Consider the following 18,757-nt stretch of genomic DNA (forward strand, 5'->3'; position numbering starts at 1 on the left):
GCAATGCCCCTATCTCGGATATTTTAACCTCACTTAAGCATAGTGGGGTAAGTAGGATGTGTCATTCATCTTTAAATACAGTCTATGTTCACACCAAAACAATCTAGAGAGATAAATAGCACCATAGATCAGATGTTATGTGAGCACTGAAAGCAGCAGTTACAAGTTGAAGTCAAAGCCAAAGATTTCAAGGTAGTTAGGTGACATGAAAGCAGTTAAAGAGAAAGTGTAAGAAATTATAACAAGAAAGGGTGAGAAGAGCTAAATAATGTGTTAAAGCAGTTTGTTTTATTAGTTAATTATATGTATGTGAATCTACTCAGAGCAAAAACTTCATAAAAGATATTAAAATATGAATATATCACTCATCTGCAGCGTGTGTGTGTGTGTGTGTGTGTGTGTGTGTGTGTGTGTGTGTGTGTGCTTACCTGAACGTCCTTCAGTCTCTGATCCATTACAGGATACTCTGTAACGGCCGTAGATGGGATGGCCAGCTTGGCCTCGCACTGTTGTAACCATGCCAACAGGGTTGATATGGTTTCCTTATAACGAGCCGGTGGCAAGCTTTCCAAAACTAGAGGCAGACAGAGAGAGTGATATGTCAGAGAGGCTGTCAGACTGTCAGTAATGTAGTAGGGCTGCAAACTGTAGATTTTTAAACTGAATTACACTTTTTATTTGAGTTACAAAACATACAAATACCATCCTGAATGCATATTCAATAAAACAAATCTTCTATCCCGCAGTATGAGAAAACACACTGATTCTGCTGTGCTCAGTGAAGATGGGAAAGTTTTGTCTTTCTAAAATAGTTGCAAATTAATTTTGTGTTGCGTCCAATTGGAACGAACCCATCAAGGAACAAAAGCCCTCTTTTGCTGAGATGCACCCTTTTATTAATTTTAATCTACAGACTAAGACGCTGGGCTGGACATACTTACTGGCATTTTCCTAAACAGGTTCTGTGCTTCTGCATACATTCATATCCTCTCCTTGGCCAAAATTAGGGTTGGAGTGCCTCTTGGGACAATTTGGATCCTATTTTATGTCGCTTACTATTATAATTATTAGTCAACACTTAATATTCAACACTTTTGCGGCAAATTAATTTTTTCTGCTGGTAACACAAAGCTATTTATTCCAATAAAGACCACTGAACTTTTAATGCTGTTGAAGTCAATAACTGGATGGCAACCACATTTCTTCACTTAAGTCTGGGCAAGAAGAGTATTCTAATTGGTAGCCCTTAAATATTTCTCATTTCTCATGGCTAATTTGATACCCTCTTACTTCATCTAGTCATTCTAGCCAACGTGTTAAGCTGTGTTTTTTTATTCCTGTTTTTAGGGCCTGAAACACCAAGCCGACAGTCGGCTGTTGGTCAATGTCAGGCCATCGGTTGACGTCTGTTGCCCTAGTTTTTGCGGTGTGTCCCAAACCATTGGCACTAGTCTGCCCTTATCAGCATGTTGAATAGGCGTCGGAGACGGTGAATCCCATTGATGAATGAAATCACTCTGATTTGGTTAGATTTCAGTCAGTTTAGAGCTTAATTTCAAATATGGCAAATATACTGGGAGAGAAAAATAAAATATAAATAAGAAAACCACCAGAATGCCCAACTGACATATTCAGGAAACAACGCAAGTAGTTCATGTCTGAAAAGGAGTTGGGGGAAATGAAAACTCGAATTCATTTGAACTCATTCATTCAAATCCTACCCCATGTTTTCAAATTTATAAAAAAAATAATAATAATTTTCAACATAAATATTCCCAATTTCTGCCCTGATATTCACCATTCACAAACGGACGAGAGGGCGTGAGATTGAAATAAATTTGTCATATGAGGTAAAATTATGTTTTAGCCAATTAGCTCTTTAGCTGACATGGTTTGTAATTGTTTGTCTTTTTGTTCACTAGTGCACATTTGCTCTTTCAACATCCACTTGTCTTATTAATGTGCTAACAGGCTAACCTGCATCTTAAATCCGTCCCGTTTTCTGGTAAGCCATTGGCTATAGTCTTTGGGGTGTGTCTAAGCTCAACTTTTTGGACAGGACACACGCGTCATGGGGGAACTCAACAGTCGGCTTCTGTCTCCACTAGTTCTTTAAAGTGATGTGGTGTGTCTGGGCCTTTATATCTCACAAAATTACTTGTGAAATACCTGAAAATCACATTTTACATTGAAATGTTTCACATTTGAAATGTCTTCATTTCAAATACTTCATCTCCCGCATTCACAGAAATTTGTGTCTTTCCTTGTTTTTATGATGTACTAACCGAACCACGTAACCTTTCAATTCATTCTAATAAAGCTTTTCTGATGTAAACTGAAGCGACTAAAAGAAATGTGCTGACCTGACCCAAAGTGACTTCAGAGGCAGAGAGCAAAAAAGCCACAAAAGGAAAATGTCTCATTTAAATAACTGCCGCACTCCTCTTAGACAAAGTCTTTTTTATAGGCTTCTCAACTGTACTTGAATTTGGCACGGTAATCTGTCTGTGCGTCCTTTGCTCATCCGTGTGTGTGTTGGATATCTGTCCCCTGGTGTGGGTGAGAAAAGCGCAGTGTGTGGCACGATGGAAGAGGCTGTCTGAGTGAGTAAAAAAGTAGAGTTTGTCTGCTTGGCTGTCAGCATCTTTTCTCCTCTCTCTTTCTCTTGTCCCACCCTCTACATCTTCCTCTCTGCATGTCAGTGTCATTTTCTCACTGGCTATATTCTTTCCATCTTTCTCTACCCCACCGATATAAATAGCTATCTGCTCTCGTTTTGTTTCAGCGTCTGCCTGATTTAGTTTTTCCTGTCTTGATGGCCGCAGCTTTCAGCTTCTTTTTCTATCTCATTAAGTCTCATTGTCAAAGAGATCTTTACACACCCGCAGTCAGAGTAGCACTACAATTGGACTAAATGACTCACTCTCACTCGCTGCTCACCATAAGGACAGGTGAAAAGGTGTAACCAGGTGAGTGCTGACTGACTGTTCACACATGAGTCACCTGGCTTGTAATTCAGCTCTAAAATTGGCCTTGTGACTCGTAACAGGAGCATGTTTATTTCAAGGATGATGCTCACAGCTCTTAAAATTAGAGCCTTTTTTCTGACATTTTCCTTGATGCCTTTTACTTGAGAATGCAGATCATTTGAAATGTTGCTGCATCACTTGATAGCCAGGGGGAACTGTCAGAGCCCCCTGGGTTCTCAGAGAGGGCCTACGGTAAATCAAAATCTAATTGTGCCAAGTATTACTTCTCACAAAGCATTTTCCCCACAGACCACCATTATAAAAGAGATGCCTGTGAAACTGTTGACAGGACACCTCGAACTGCAAACAAGGAAACTTTTTTACTCTTTTTGTTACTATTTTAAAGTCCCAGTGATACAAAATATAGCTTATCTTTAGCTTCTGTACTGTGAGTTTTTTTCCCAGTGAAACTAAATATTTGAGCAGTGTGGAGTTACAAGAGAGACTGGACCGCTAAAAAGATGGCGGGTTCAGAGTTTTGTACAATACAGAGCTACAGTTGGCTGCACACACACCTCCTTCACTGTTACAGCAGGAGGATGAGGAAAGATGAAGGAATAAGACCTCCACCCCATTTTTTTGGTAAAAGAAACGTATTGTCTCTACTAATGATAACGTGCGATTTTACACGATTGATACGGCTCATTGTTTACCCAAAGTCTTATGTGATTGGATATACATTTGTTAATGTCTCTGAATGCAGGATGACTCAGGAAATATTTTGAACTATTTTACCTGGTTTAACCCTTTGAAACCAGAGCAAATTGGCTTCTATCCAAAAACAAGGCAAAGACCAGCCACAGAAAAAAAATGACACCAAAACTAGCAAGAAATTGGTAAAAAGTCCATGTCCAAAGAACCTGACTATGTCTATCTATCTACTGTATCTATCTATCTATATGTATATAACAGTTCAGTTCATGTTTCAAACGGTTAACAGGAAGAGTTAAAACAGGGATTCTGATGTAAAAAAAATACAGATTTTTGATGTTTGATGTCAGCGTAAAATCCAACAATACAATTCCAGACAGATCTCCATATGGAAATTCTCTTTTGTCTCTAACAGACTCCAGCGGTCAGTGTGAGCATTAATTCAGTACTGGAGCTGACAGAGATTCAGCGTCTTGCCCGAGGATATGCCAGCAAGGTGGATGTTTGTTGCAGCCAGGTCATGCAGTTAAAAGGCAGTCTTGCTGTGCTATTGTATCATCCTAAAAAGGCTTTATTTAGTGAGTTAGTGGTTTAAAAATGCTTGCATCGTTGACGTTGATTCTGAGCCTAAGAAATAAAAATAATGACTATAACATAAGAAACTGTGCAGCATAAAGTGAAAACGTTTCTTGAAGATTGATTTATTAAACGCTGTGCTGTTGTGCACATAAACACTACATGGTAGTAACTAGAGAGCAGATCATATGGAAACAGTGCCGTATTCATCCCTGCGTATGCCCACACTGAGACATCGCTGTGGGCTGCAGATCTCAATGCATTTGTTCCGTTTTTACAGCAACCACAACAAATGTGTCTGTGCCGAATGTTGGGTGGTTGTTGATGTTGTGGGTTGAGACATTTGCCACTCTAAATCTGTCTGATACAGTGTGTGGGTTACAGCAGGCTGTCAAGGCCGACTTTCAGCAGCGGGAAACTGAATAGTCACTTATATCCTCTAAATTGCTGCATCCACAGTCCTACACAGACCTGGGTACTAAAGATACTAAAAATATTTTCTTGGTTTTTACAAGATTAGGAACTGGAATGCCACAGCAATCTCAAATCCAAAAGAAATACCAGTCTTGGTGCCATGAGAGGGCACAGTGTCCCCCCAACACTAAAATAACAGCACATTTTTACTATAGGAGAATCTACAGTTAAGAAGAGTCTATTTCTGTTTCAAAACTACTGTTTACTGGTCAGATGGAATATCTGTGTCATTTGAGATTTGACCTTTTAAGTTATCTCTAACAGCTAGGTGGGTTTAAACTGTGTACAACTGTATAACAACTCCAAATAATAAGGTACTCAGAAAGAGTATGTGCAATTATATTAAATTATTAACTTAAATTGATGAGGTTCTCAGCAAACCTACAGAATTGAGATCAAAGCCAATCTGGACATTTTCTGATTAATCCTTTTAAACCTGAAGTGACATCAGCTTTAAGATACATGCTTTTTACAAGCTGTTTAACCCTTTGAAACCTGAGCAAATTTTTTTGCTGTCTTTTGAAAACATGAAGGGAAGAGACTGAGAGCAACTTGACAGGAAATGTCCCACAAATTGCAAGAAATTAGTAAGAGGAATAAGGGAGGGAATGTTTATTTAAAAAATAATGTCCAGAAAACTATTTTCTTAATAATTCAGAATTATGTAACAAAAAAAAGTTTATACGTATATTCCAACTTCCAGCACCACTTTGGGGTCATTTTCTTGTTTTTTTTTACCTTTCTTTTTTTTTTTTTACCTTTCCTTCTATCTTGCTTTTTTGCTTGTTTTCTGGTAATTTTCTCGTAACGTTTTACTAATGTCTTGCGCATTTTTGGGCCATGTCTTTTTAAGTGTCTCAAAGCCTTCTTCCCATATTTTACACTGACCATAAAGCGTTGCATCTCTCTCTTCCTTGTTTCCTGTCATCTCTCTGCTATCTTCATCTAATAAAGGCTCAAAATGGCCAAATGATAACATAAGAAATAAAAAACAGCCAGTTGCACACTGTTATGACCCCACAGCATTGTGGGTGAATGACCCATGATCCACGAGCCATGATCTAGAAACCTCCGCCAGCAGCTACAATTAATGAGAAGACGACACAGAGCAATGATCAATGTGAGCTGCTTTAAGTTTAAAAATGACTGTTTTGTGTCTGTTTCATTGATTTTTTGAAGGTGAACCACACCTCTAACCTGATGCTGTTTTGTGAAAACTTGTTGATACTGTACGTTGAAAGGATTCTTTTTTTAAATTCTTTCCTTCTTTCTTTTTTTCTTTCTTTCTTTCTATTGCTACCTTCCAGCCCTCTGAAACCTTGTTTGAACTGCCCTGTTTGATAAAATGCTCAGGCTTTGACACAATATCTCAGAGAAGTTTTACATCCATTTTGATAACAAGTCATTACTTCAAGTTCATTGTTTAATATCTCAAGGGCAGTTATTCTGTAGGGCGGCTGTCACTTGTTATCCAGAAATACAAAGATTTGCCTGTAAAAGTTTAATAGTTGGTATTTAACTTTATGTATCAGTCAGTATTGACTTATTGCGCTGTGGTGAGAAAACAACTGAAATGGCTTGAATCAGCTCTCACTACTGAATTTTCTTTGGTAATATTGTCTGGTTACACTGTATTTCAGTCTGATTTTAGAAAACATCATAGTTTACTTTTCTGTCTTGCTTCTTCACTACAAATATCCACACATCCTGTCATGATCACAAAAACTCCCCGTGTTAGTTAGCTTGCCAACTTACCCTTAACAGTGATTAAAGCATCATTTAGCATGCTATACGCACACGTGTAAAATATAAACCATTTTCAAAAAACATGCCACTTTTGTGAAGCAGTTTAAATAAAACTGGATGTTTCAGCACAGCTAGTAAATGTGCTTCCTCCATTGTGTACTCACTGGCTCTGCATCTCCTCAAAGTTTACCAATGTCAAGGTTTAATCTTCACCACGTGTAAGTTAAACTCAACATGGATGTTTTTTACAGATTTATTTTGCCCTTGTGAGCAACTGTGGTGATTCTTTTGAAATTCATATATTTTGCAGACATGTTTGCTTTTTGTCAAGCTTTGACATTCATATTTCATTTACTTGCAGATAAGATAATATTGAGGCATCTGAGACTTCCCATATCTCAACAGTCAAGGGTAGTGTCATAAATAACAAGTAGGGGTGTAACGATACATCCATTGTATTGATGCTTCGATTTATATTCCTGCAATCGCACTACATTGATAAGTAAAACAGCAAGTCGTTCTTCTAGTGTGACTTGTATCAATCTAAAATCATTTTTCAAGGTATAAATGGATTATATCGACACTAAGAATTTACGCATTGTATTTAGCACGTCAAACGTTGTTATGTAAAAGTTCTTTGTGTGCTCCTAATTTTCAACTTAAGAGCACATGTGGTCCTTGGGAAAAAAGTCAGTGTCAAGCCCTGAGTTCAGTGTATCATGCTTTTCCATCGTTTTACCTCCACTGCAAATGCATATAAATAGGCATTTTTATTTCCTCTATTACTACATTGACTTCTACTTATTGAATCATATCTGAGCCCACATTGTTCTTGCATCGAATCACCACCCGTGCATCATAATGCACATCGTATCATTGTTAAAACATAAAACAAGAATAGTGTCCAAAAATATGACCCATAATTTGAGAATTCAGCACTTTAAGAAACACTACCCACCAAATACTGAAATATAGGACACCTAAACCAAAGCAGGGGCCACAAGGTGTCGTAAAAAAGGTGAACTCTGCACTAAATTAATTGTTGGGATTAGATTTTTGTAGTGAATCAGCTCTCTCGTCTCTCTTACCTAGTTGTAACTGCCTCTCTCTTGCCCTCAGATCCTCCAGGACCTTGTGGTAGTGCTCTTTGAAGGCATTGATGTCGGCATCCAGAAGGGCTGAAGGGTCCTCCTCCCCTTCCTTCTCCTCCTTCAGCTCCTTCAGCTGCTTCTCCAGAAGATCCACCTGAGGCTGCAGGGAGGCGAGGCGAGCCACCTCCTCCTGCCAGAGAAAAAAAAGGGTCACATCATGGATAGCAGTTTTCAATGTGTCTTTAAAACTGGCTAGAGTTATGGTAGCTATAATGTGCTGTGTAACTTATAATGCAGTATAGACATGACCTTCATCCAAAGTGTAACCCTCCATACCAATCCAATAAAAACTGATCTGAGGAAAAGTATTGTGTTTTCATTTTCAAAAGCTCCACTCCATTTGCCTTTTGCTTAATCAGTTGTATTTTACAGAAATGTTTAAATACACTCCCAACTGTTAATGAATATGAAGCCAAGCAGGAAATTGGACCAGCTCAGCAAAACCGAAATGTGAAACTTTTCCTTTCTGAACTGTGGGAAGAAATCGCTGCTTTGTCATCACAGAAATAGGGGAAAAGAGTCAGTGCGTGTGGTTGAAAAATTGTTCTGTACTTTTTATCATCTGTTTTGTGTTTACCACCTCAGTAAAACGCAAAAGTTGTATATTCACGTTTCGATGTCAAACCAGTGGGTTCTTGATTTTCAGTGGTGTCATGTAAGGAAGTAATCATTTTTTGTTACAATATTTTAGTATTTTTGGGAGTATCTGTAGTTAAGTAAAGTTTTAATATTTCTGTCAACTTCCACTGTGACTCCACAACATTTCCTAATTAAAATGTATACTTTTACTCCACTACATTTCTATGCATCATAATTACTTACTATAAATAAAGACAAAGAAAAGAATGGGAGGAAAAGAAAAGACAGATTAATTTTAAATTGTGAAAAAGACCTTGTTTTTTAATACCACTTGCTTTTTTTTATCACCATCATTTATTTGTACCTTTACTTTCAATAATATAATAATAATATAAACATAATAAGGCAGATATATATAAAAACAGGGAAATAACCTGCAAAAAGTTCTTTAAAAAATATAATTTTTTAAATATGTTGTTTTGATAATTTTACCGACATTTTTCCCTAGCTTTTTAAAAAAAATGCTGTGGGTTTGAATCCTTATCTGATTTCCCCCGTACAGTTGTCATGAATGTTAAAATAAGCGATAGAGACCAACACATTCATTTATGCTGTAAAATTTCACATATTAACATGGGCACCTATTGGCATTTCTGCTTTAGCCTAATTTTTTAGCCCTGGAGGTTGCAGGTTGCTAAAAACAAAAATGGTACAATGGGGACTAAATATGCACTCAATGTCTTCATGTGATATTGTGTGTAATGTCTGAGGCTAAAACTACAATTCCCCGAAATCAATGTAGATGACACGACAGCAGCGTTCTTGTATTGTTAGTTAGTCTTGGCATTATAAGTATGAAAAATGAGACTGTTGATTCATTCAAACATAACCCTGTTAAGCTGCTTAGCTTAAATACATTTTTTTCTTTCAAACATTATGTTTTCCCTTTCACTAATACCAGTGATTTTTAAGCTGTTTTTCAGGTCATTTCCTTGTTGTTTTTTTGTTTGTTTGTTTTAACTTTCCAGTTTTCTTGTTTGCTTTTACATTTACTCATTTTCTTGAACTTTCTACTAATTTCTTGCTTTCCCCCCCCTTTTTCAAGCCAATTTATCCAGGTTACACAGAGTTAAGTATACATTGATCCCGCAATATTTATTAGAGCTAAATCTTAGCTTTGGAAGTAAATACTAGTTTACTACTGTTGGTAGTAAAGCTAGTTGGCTAGTCGCACTAAAGACTGGAGCTTACTTTTGAGCAGACAAATACACTGTTTAATCTGTTTGTTAACCTTTTACTCTTGTGTGTTTTAATCCACAAAGATAAAGACATCAACTTTAATCCCACCTCACGTCACCACTGAAGCTTGTCTGACAGCTGTTGAGTCAAGTCATCAGCTACAGATAACATTGACACAGGTGGTGTTATCAGCAAAACCAGCAGTAATAGACTGAGAGGGCCTGATTAAAAATACTGAGCTCCATGGATGCTTGCGTACCATCATTTGTAAACTACTTATATCATGAATCTTCACCAGAGCTAAACAGGATGTTTCAGATCAGTAAAGTCTCAGTTCATCAGCTTCCAAATAAATCACATTTTTCTGAGCACGTAGGAGGGCTGCATGACATGCAAAAAACATGGTAATGCAATTATTTTGACATATACTTTGATATAAGTAACAATTTTCACTGAAAAATATACAAAAATGATGATGTGATTTTTGTTACCAAGCGAGCATGTTTCCTAAAGTGAAATTTAAGTTTGTAGGATGGAGCGTCTCTGTAGCAGCACAAAGCTTCATTTATAACAATATACTGTGACACATTTTACCTTTAAAAAACTGCAATTTGAATATGCCACTTGGCCATGTTGCAATATCGATAACATTTTGATTACTTGTGCAGCCCTAGCGTAGAGCCTAATCTGAAAGGAAGCACTGGGTCCAGCACCATCTAAAAGATAGCATGGGTCCTACATCCTACACGATCACCCCTTGGGAATAAAAGTTGCCCAAATTGTGTATTACGTTCTTAGAAAACGTTTCTCAAACAGGAGGAAACTGAGCATTTGTTGGGGATTATTTTCAGCATTAGATTAATCCACATTTAGTGACCAGTGAGCAGCCTATTTGTAGCAGCAGGTTAGAGTATGTGGGACTGAATCAAAATCAACTACAGTGTGTGTGTGTTCATGTTCATGAAGCACAGCAAAAGTTCTCATTTTATTCAAAAATCTTTCTCAAGCATCTAAACTATCAGCCGACTGTGGACGTCACACTACAATTATCCAACCAGATTTTTCTACAAATGATAATGATCCAATGATATCAATTTAAAACTGTTCTCCTCTCTGCTGCTGTCAGTTGTCATTTCAGGACAAACGGACTACCGTGGCACCTCTACCCACTAAATATACACGCAACAATGAAGTGTATCAACAAAGGATGTTTCACTATTCATCTTTATTTTGCTCTGTAATAAATTATTGCTCACTCTAAAGAAATAAGTTACCTAGTACAACTTTTTGGCCTATTTATGTGTACTTGTTAATAGGACACATTCATTTGTTGACAAAAACAAAAAATATAGAATGTCATCAGGTTTCTACTTTAAAGTAAGGAACTATTTCAAGCTACTTTAGTTTAAATTGCATAAAAAGTGAGCAGGATCAGTCCAGGTGAGTTGCAGGATGTAGCAGGTTGGAAGGGTTAATATTCACTGAACTGTTCGGGGAGGAAGGCTTTAAATGCGGCTCAGTCTTATCCCCCTGTAACACTGAGTTAACACTCTAGCCTAGAGCCAAGAGACATACCCCCTATTCATGAATAATGTTCGAAAACACAAGCTTTTATAACCGCGATAAAATATATTTTCATAAGCTGACAGTTGGCAGCATGGTTTGCCGTTGGGAAGGTTGTTTTAAAAGTTTCAGTAAATATTTTATTTTTGCTGAAGTCTCTTCTGTTTAATATAAAGATAGGAAGTCAGAAAGTATTTATATGTGTGAGCATGTGTGTGTACCTCATTTGTGTCTACGTGTGGGCGCACTTCTGAGGGAAACCTTGCTTCTGTGAATTTGTCTGCAGTGGAAGCTAGACATATCTTCGAAGAAAAATCTAATTTCAGCTCTCTATTTCCTTTTTTCTTCCCAGCTTTATCATCATGTTTTTCTTTTCCTCCATCATTTGTTCACCTCCATTCTTATTCCTGTCTTACTTTGAAAGCTGTCCTCCCTTCTCTCATGTCTGTGGCATTTCCTCCTGTCTGCACCTTCATTTCAATCTACCGTCCTCTCTTTCATTTTAATTACGCCTCCCCTCCTCTCATCTCTCCTTTTAGAAGTTTGTTTCTCCAGAACTGCTTGTCACTTCTCTTCTCCTGTTGTTTATGGATGTTACCGAAATGAACCTGTGTGCGTGTTTTATGCCCGTCAATACTCATGCTCTTTAAGCAGCCCTCTCATTCGTAGTCACATTTGGTTTAAAGCAGGTGCTTTCAAAGTCTGAAACTCCGCCTGAATTAGAGCTTTGATCGGGCAAAAACAAAATGTGGCCCAACCTGAGATGAGCCTGCATAGTTTCTGTCCTCGCCCGACCTGAGCCTGAGCCACAGCAGCAATTTTAAGCCCTGAGCCTGCTTGAAAATCCACATATAAATATATACAAATATATATATTAGAATATTAAATAGTACTAGCAAAGGCCTGACAAGGTTTTGAAACTACTTTTTATTTCTTCTCTTGTTTCAAGAGTCCGTCATTGGCTGTATATCTTGCGCACGACAGGTCCGGCATAGCAGGCTAAGCCCCTCAGGGAGTCTCTGTGTTCCAGAGAGCACAGCGGTCCACGTTGATGTGGTGCGCGGATGTGATCATCACTCTCCGCTGCATGTTACGCACGTCTTTTTCACTGCTCGGGAAGCAGACACAAACGCTGCCAATCAAGTCACCATGCAGTCCCTCTCTCTGTCTTTCTCTTGCTTTTCCTCAATTTTCATGCAGCTCTTTAAATTTTTAGACAAAAAGCTGCCAGTTTTGTCTGTCTCCTGCACAGAGGTTTATGTGATGCCTCCCTCTAATGTTTTGTCAGTTTAAATGTAACTCTAAATTTCAACATTTTCATAAGTCATCATGGATTAATGGTAACACTGCTTATTCACTACTTATGACATCACACAGACGACACACAGGTATGCATTGAAAAAGTAAGAAAAAAAAGAAAACCACACAAACAAAGTGGCGTAAACCAGACCCAATTCAAGCCCAAAGGAATTCTGAGAAATTATAGCCCAGAACCAAGTGGAGTGGGCCCAGTTGGATTCAGGCAAACAAAGACCTAATGCTCCAAATTTCAAAATTGGAACCAAAGTATGGCAAATTACTTATTAGTGGTTCCTTTTTTGCAAAGTACCCATGGGTGTACAGACAGCTGTTCGTTTGCTTTGATATTTAAGAAAATGTAAAAATCTGATGATTCTCAGGCAAGTCCTGAGTATTTTTTTTCTCTATGATTTCTAAAGGAATTTTTGAACATCTATTTGTGTTTTTCAGCTTAGGAAATAATGAATTTCACCATGTAAGTTACGGGAAATTTAAAAATGTATGTGTTATGGGAGCGTGTTAGGATCTTATTGAGTTATGACTTTACGAGGGAGTGCAATTTTTGACACAAATATACCTTTTGTTCCTCCCTCTGCACCTCCCCTTCAACTCTACCATGCACTCTTAGGGAGTCCCTCACCTCACAGTTGAAAAGACTGAAACTATGATCGATCCTCATATTTGGAGAAAGCTAGAGCCAGGAGACAATCAGCTTAGCATTGCATAAAAACTGTAAGCAAAGGAGAAGAGCTATCCCATGTCTGCCCAAAGTTTTACAAATTTGATGACAAAAACCTTTTTTTATTCTGTACACCAACAGGGAAGTAAAAACAAAAAAGCTGAGGTTTTTAGTAAAATTTCGGCAGAGCCAGTTTTGCTTTTACCCCTGCCTCAGCTAAGATACCCATCGTGCTCTTAGAGACAATGTTTCAGACGGTTCTCCTAATAACTCTGATAGTTTCTAAAAAAATAAATAAAAACACAGTGGCTGTACTTTCTTTGAATGCACCGTTTCTTGAGTGTAGGTGTGTTTAAAGAACAAACTGGAGAATAGGAAAGAAGAACATTTCATTCAGTCTGTGTCTGCATTAATGAATAACTTAAAAAATACTTACAGAATATTGCTGTGACAGACAGATGCATGAAAAAAGACAGAAATTCAAACAAGCCAAATAAATAAAGATGCTGTATAAAGAAGAAAACAAGATGTAAAATAATAATCTAAAAAAAAGGAAACAACAAATGGATTTCAACAAAAACAAATGAACAAAATGAAATTGTTATGTGATGTTTAGCAGTGAATGAAAATGAGAAATAACAGACGATCCTTGAGACAGTTTGGGCTCATTATTTGACTCACCCGGCATCGCTCCAGTTGCACTTTGAGTGGTTCTGGTTCAGAAGCTGGAGGCGCCTGGACTTTGAGCCAGTTCTCACTGTTGTCCACAGCCTGCTCACACTGCTCATACAAGCTGTAGAAGGAAAGCACCTGCAGGAAAACACACACACACACACACACACGCATTTTGAATGAAGGTGATAAAAAAGGCTCCATTCAAATTCCACAAAGACACAAGCAAACACCCACACAACATCTGTCTTGTTTCATAAAAACTCTTTCTCAGTTTGCCGCATGATAAGTCTGAATGACCAAATTCTGAGCGTGAGTCACATCACTCTGCAGTTCTAACTCAGTAACTGGGAACATTTTTGTGTTTAAAAGTCTATGTATGTAGTAAATCTGTGTTCACCTGCCTCACGGACACGTTCAGATAAAATATGGGATGCACCATATGTTTCAGGTACAGAAAAAAACAAAAACATGGTTACGTTGTCACACTATTGGCTCAACTTCAGAGCATTTTGTCCACAATGCAAGACAAAAACGCAGAATAATTGTATATAGCTTTCGTTAGGTGTGGTGCAATTTAACAGTAATATTTAAGTATGAAATATTGAAATAATAATACACTCGTGATAATGACATGTAAATAATCCAGCACTTCTTAAATCATTTCTGTTTCTTTCTTGTCATGCTTTGACTCCCTCCCCCTGCACCATCTGGTTGCCTTTTCACTATCTATCATGTATAAATGCTCTTTCTGTGTATTTTTGTTTGGTAATGGTGACAGACTCTTTCTCCACCTCCCTACACTTGTGTTTTGAGTGTAATTCATTGGCCAAAAAAGAGACAAAATGCACAATAAACCAAGCTGAAGCTATAGTTGGTGACTTTTATGAAAATGACTAGTTGTCAAAAATTCCTAAACTGTTGCTATATTCTGAAAGAAGTACATGAGACACAATCTATGAAGAAAATCACCTCCTCCTCTTCCTCTCGGGGCTTCTTATCTACCACTGTTCATCAAAAACAACCAGTCAGAGCGAGGGAGTCTCTACTGCAGCTGTCAATCATTGCTTCTGAACTGTGGTCACATGGTCAAACGTGGTAGTGCTGGTCAATTATGAATCAGGAGTCTGTTACTGCATTGTTTATTTCTCACCTCAAATGTTTTCAGAAAGATATTTTAGTGCACTGTTCAGCTGTAGAGTGAGAAAATTTGCTCCGGCGGGTGTTTGTTTTAACTTGACTGTTTTTAACATGGCTGTTAGATCACAAACTTTCTCATTCTGCAGTGATTGACTTGATTGACAGCTCTGATAGAAACTACTTAGCTTTGGTTGGTTGTTTTCGTTTACGTGTGGTAAGCCCATTAAAGGCAGATTTTCTGTCTCATATACTGCTGTGTGAATATAGTGACAGTTTCAGCAAATATCCTATTAATTATAAATGTTATCAACTGTAGCGTAAAAGGTGAATTTGACTAACAGCATTATTATGATTATTATTTCAATTTTCCATAAATATGTCAATAATGTTATACTGTTATTTCAAACTCTTTTGGCATCTGTATTGTTCAGTGAAAATCTGACATATTGCCAGCCTTTGCTGTCATTAAAGGAGAAAAAATTACTAGTATTTTGAAAGTAACATATACTGTTACTTGGACAAATTTCTCTAGGAGTGGTTCTTGCCTATTTCATCTGTCTCTGGTCACTCTGAACTGTAAAAATGGTTCCAATAGACAACAAATCACTACAAATGAAGACAATCTTGTTTTACACATCAAGATTACTTTACTTGTCATGTTTTGCATTATGCAGCCTATGAAAACAGTATGTCCTCTGTGGCTATTCTATGGAGCTTGACCCGCACCAGGGACTAAAAAGTGAGCATATGTCAGACTTTGCTGCACATATTTTGACAATTCTTGCTTAAAAAATCTGTCTCCAGGAGTCCTTCAACATTACGGAAATGCAATGATAAATTACTGGAGCACAGCTTTATAGTGTCGATGTTTTTCAGGCATTTGTCATTGTCATTACAATACCATAAAGCCGGATTTGTCTGCACAGGTGTCCATTTAAAAGCTGTTCAAGTAATTGTGGACACTTCCTGAAGCGTTATATTTGAGGAGGGACAGGGTGCTACTAACATTACCTTGCATATTACTGAATTTGGTGAGGGAAGCTGAATTAAAGCAGGAAACTGCAGTGAAAGAACAAAAAAGGGTTGGACATGTATGTTTGTGTGTACCTTTGTCTGATATGCCAGCCATGCCAGCCTGTCTGCTAACAGGGCACAGAATCCCACCCAGCGCTGGTTCAGCTGCTCCGCTGCCTGGGCAATGTCATCAGCACGACTCCCCTCTGGAGGGGGGGGCAGACAGAGAGAGAGGGGGCTGTCACACACGCACACAAACACCGTGATACATGCTTCACAGTTCACACGGGCACGCCTGGTCGCTCTGTAGGGGACAGACATGAATACACACACACACCCCATGTGCACAAAATGTGGTGAAAGTCATCCGTAGGAGAGGTGAGGCAAGCCATCAATATTCTGCACAAAATAAGAGCTCCAAAAACTGATTATCTGCCTGCCCACTGAACACAGGGACACATACACACTCCTCGCTCACATTCACACTCACCGCCGACATTTTTTTGATGTAAATGGCCAATTTAAAGTGCACGTAAAAGTCCGGTGCCCGGGAAATGAAAACCTCCAAGAGGTTCCAGGAGGGAAAAATCAATGCTAAAGTTGTACAAAGATGAATTCACGCTCTTGCCTCTAAAAGGGCAAAGTGAGGCCCATGGGCTGGATGATAATTGGACCTGGGAGGCACCGTCCTGGCTCATATGTCTCGAGATTGCTTCTTCTTCCTGTAATGGTACCTCCATTAGGTTCCATTTACATTAACATGTCAAGCATTTGGCAGACGCTGTTTTCCTGTACAGGCTACTTTAAATACAGTAGCACAAGCTTAACGCTAGACAAGTGGCATCACATGCAACACTGGATCTGAAGGAATCCTACAAACACCACTCTGCTGAAAATAGTCTCCAACAGATGCACTAATTCCTCCTGTTTGAATAACATTTGCTAAATTAATAACAGTGTGGGATTTTATGAAATGCGCTTATTTGATTTCTTGCTGGGCGTTAGATGAGTGTTTCCTGCCACTCCCATGTCTGAATGGTAAATAGCCTGCAATCAATTTTACTAGTTTAGCATTAACAAATGGAGGCAGTTAGCTTGGCTCTGTCCAAACTAAAACGACAAAATCTGCCCACCATCACCTCTTAAGCTCATTTATTGACATGTTATATTTCATTTGTTTAACATATGCCCCCCTAAGCTAAGTTTAGCTGGCTGCACTCAAAATGTATATTTCTTTAAAGGCACTTTTGACAGTGTAGCAATGTAACTGCATTTCTTTTTTACTGATGAGTATTAGTAAAGTAATGCACTTTTTGCGATGAATAATGTCATGAGTAACTGAGTTAATTTCTTTGTCAAGAAACTTGTCCAACAGTCTTTGTGACCCATTTTTCAAGGTGTAAATCTATATTAGGATCAGTAGCTGTGTTTACAAAGATCAAATATTCCACTATAATCAGAATAATAGCCCAAACAGAATAAAAATGCCTCATGTAACCACCTCATGTGACTTACTCCTGAACTATATTAACAGGTGGAACCACTTCTTCACCATCTATACTTTATTAAGTTAAGTGAAAAGTAAATTAAGTGAAATTTGTAAATCAATTAAGAAAATGCTCTTCTTGTTATATATCCAGCACATTAGATGCTTCCCAGCAAGCAGAACCACTTTATGCAAGTCAAAACAGTTATATTCTGATTAAATGCTTTGGGGCATGTAAATGCACATCTTATTAGATCACTTAATTTAGCGTCCATGTAAACGGTTCAGTTGAAATCACTTGTAACCACAGCTATTGGACTTGGAGCTGAGAGCCACAGGCAGGATAGGGAAGTCAGAAAGTATGGAGAGATGAATAACACATGCATGAATTTGGTCTTTACATGGGATATGTTAAAATGACACCACCAAAACAACACTGTTCATATTTTTGTAATGTTTTTTTCTGTCTTAAACTTTCTGGTTTGGTCATTGCTATATGGCAGTATTAAATGCAAATGAGGTAATGTTTTTGGAGCATTATGCATTGGTTTATTAATATTTTTACAGGGTTTAGCTACATTGTTTCACTTACACACGCACCCACACACTATTCAGTAAGTTAAGAGATGTTCTGGCATGTTCTGTTTGGATGGTGGTTGGAGTGGTAAAAGCGTAAATTGAATGTTTCTCTGCTTTCAGAAGCCCCAACAATTGCACAAGGACAGCCGAGAGGACGGAACGAGGAGAAACATCTCTCTCTTTCTGTCTGTTCCTTTCTCTATCAGTGTTTCTATGGAGACAAGGAGAGAGGGTGGGACAGGTGGAGGCGTTGCCATGGGGACAGACAGGGTATGTGCGTGCGTGTGTGTGTATGCATGTGAATGAAGTGTGTGTGAGTGCAAGGGTGCACGTTACCCTGCTCGACCAGGGTCTGCGCCGTGCGCGTTGCTTCCTGAAGCTTTCGGTACTTCTCTGGCCGCTCTCTCTCTATCGCCTATGGCAAAGAGAAAGAGAGGCAGGGGGAGAGAGTGACGGGGCAGAGCGAGAGATAGGAAGTTAAAGGACAAGAGGCAGACGAGGAGAGGCAGCTATAAAAAAACAAAGACAGCAACAGAATTAATATTTATTCCACAGAAAGATACAAAAACCTCCAAAATCAATGTCCAATTCAACAGACTATTACTTCCACAGAATAAGAGCGGCTGCAGCGTTTATCAGCCTCTGACCTCACTCTGCTGCAACATTTAGGATAACCTGAATGGTCTAAGGAGAACAGAAAAGTCATTGATCATTTTAAAGCCTTATTCTGAGAAGTTTAATATATCAGCAAGTAATGGTTTGTACAATGTGAAAAGAAAAAGTTGAAGGTATCAAATTGTGTGTTTCGTGGTTTAAAGAAGAAAGATCCAACAGCTTTAGCGTGTGAATAGAATAAAATGAAGACTTATTTTGCCGTCTA

At 38.3% G+C, this 18,757-nt stretch overlaps 1 protein-coding gene across 5 annotated transcripts in view; it reads right to left on the minus strand.

Annotated features, from left to right (window-relative positions):
• dmd (dystrophin) overlaps nucleotides 1-18,757 on the minus strand; it is a 317,286-nt gene that overhangs the window by 126,761 nt on the left and 171,768 nt on the right. For all 5 annotated transcript variants that reach the window (XM_042513263.1, XM_042513262.1, XM_042513261.1 and 2 more), the window contains exons 21-25: nucleotides 18,214-18,292; nucleotides 15,906-16,018; nucleotides 13,668-13,796; nucleotides 7,565-7,757; nucleotides 429-574 (exon numbers count right to left, since the gene is read on the minus strand). In XM_042513263.1, the coding sequence (XP_042369197.1) occupies nucleotides 429-574; nucleotides 7,565-7,757; nucleotides 13,668-13,796; nucleotides 15,906-16,018; nucleotides 18,214-18,292 (660 nt within the window). The remainder of the gene's footprint in view (nucleotides 1-428; nucleotides 575-7,564; nucleotides 7,758-13,667; nucleotides 13,797-15,905; nucleotides 16,019-18,213; nucleotides 18,293-18,757) is intronic.

This window comes from Plectropomus leopardus, chromosome 24 (assembly GCF_008729295.1).
Source record: "Plectropomus leopardus isolate mb chromosome 24, YSFRI_Pleo_2.0, whole genome shotgun sequence".
NCBI classification, from domain to species: Eukaryota; Metazoa; Chordata; class Actinopteri; order Perciformes; family Serranidae; genus Plectropomus; species Plectropomus leopardus.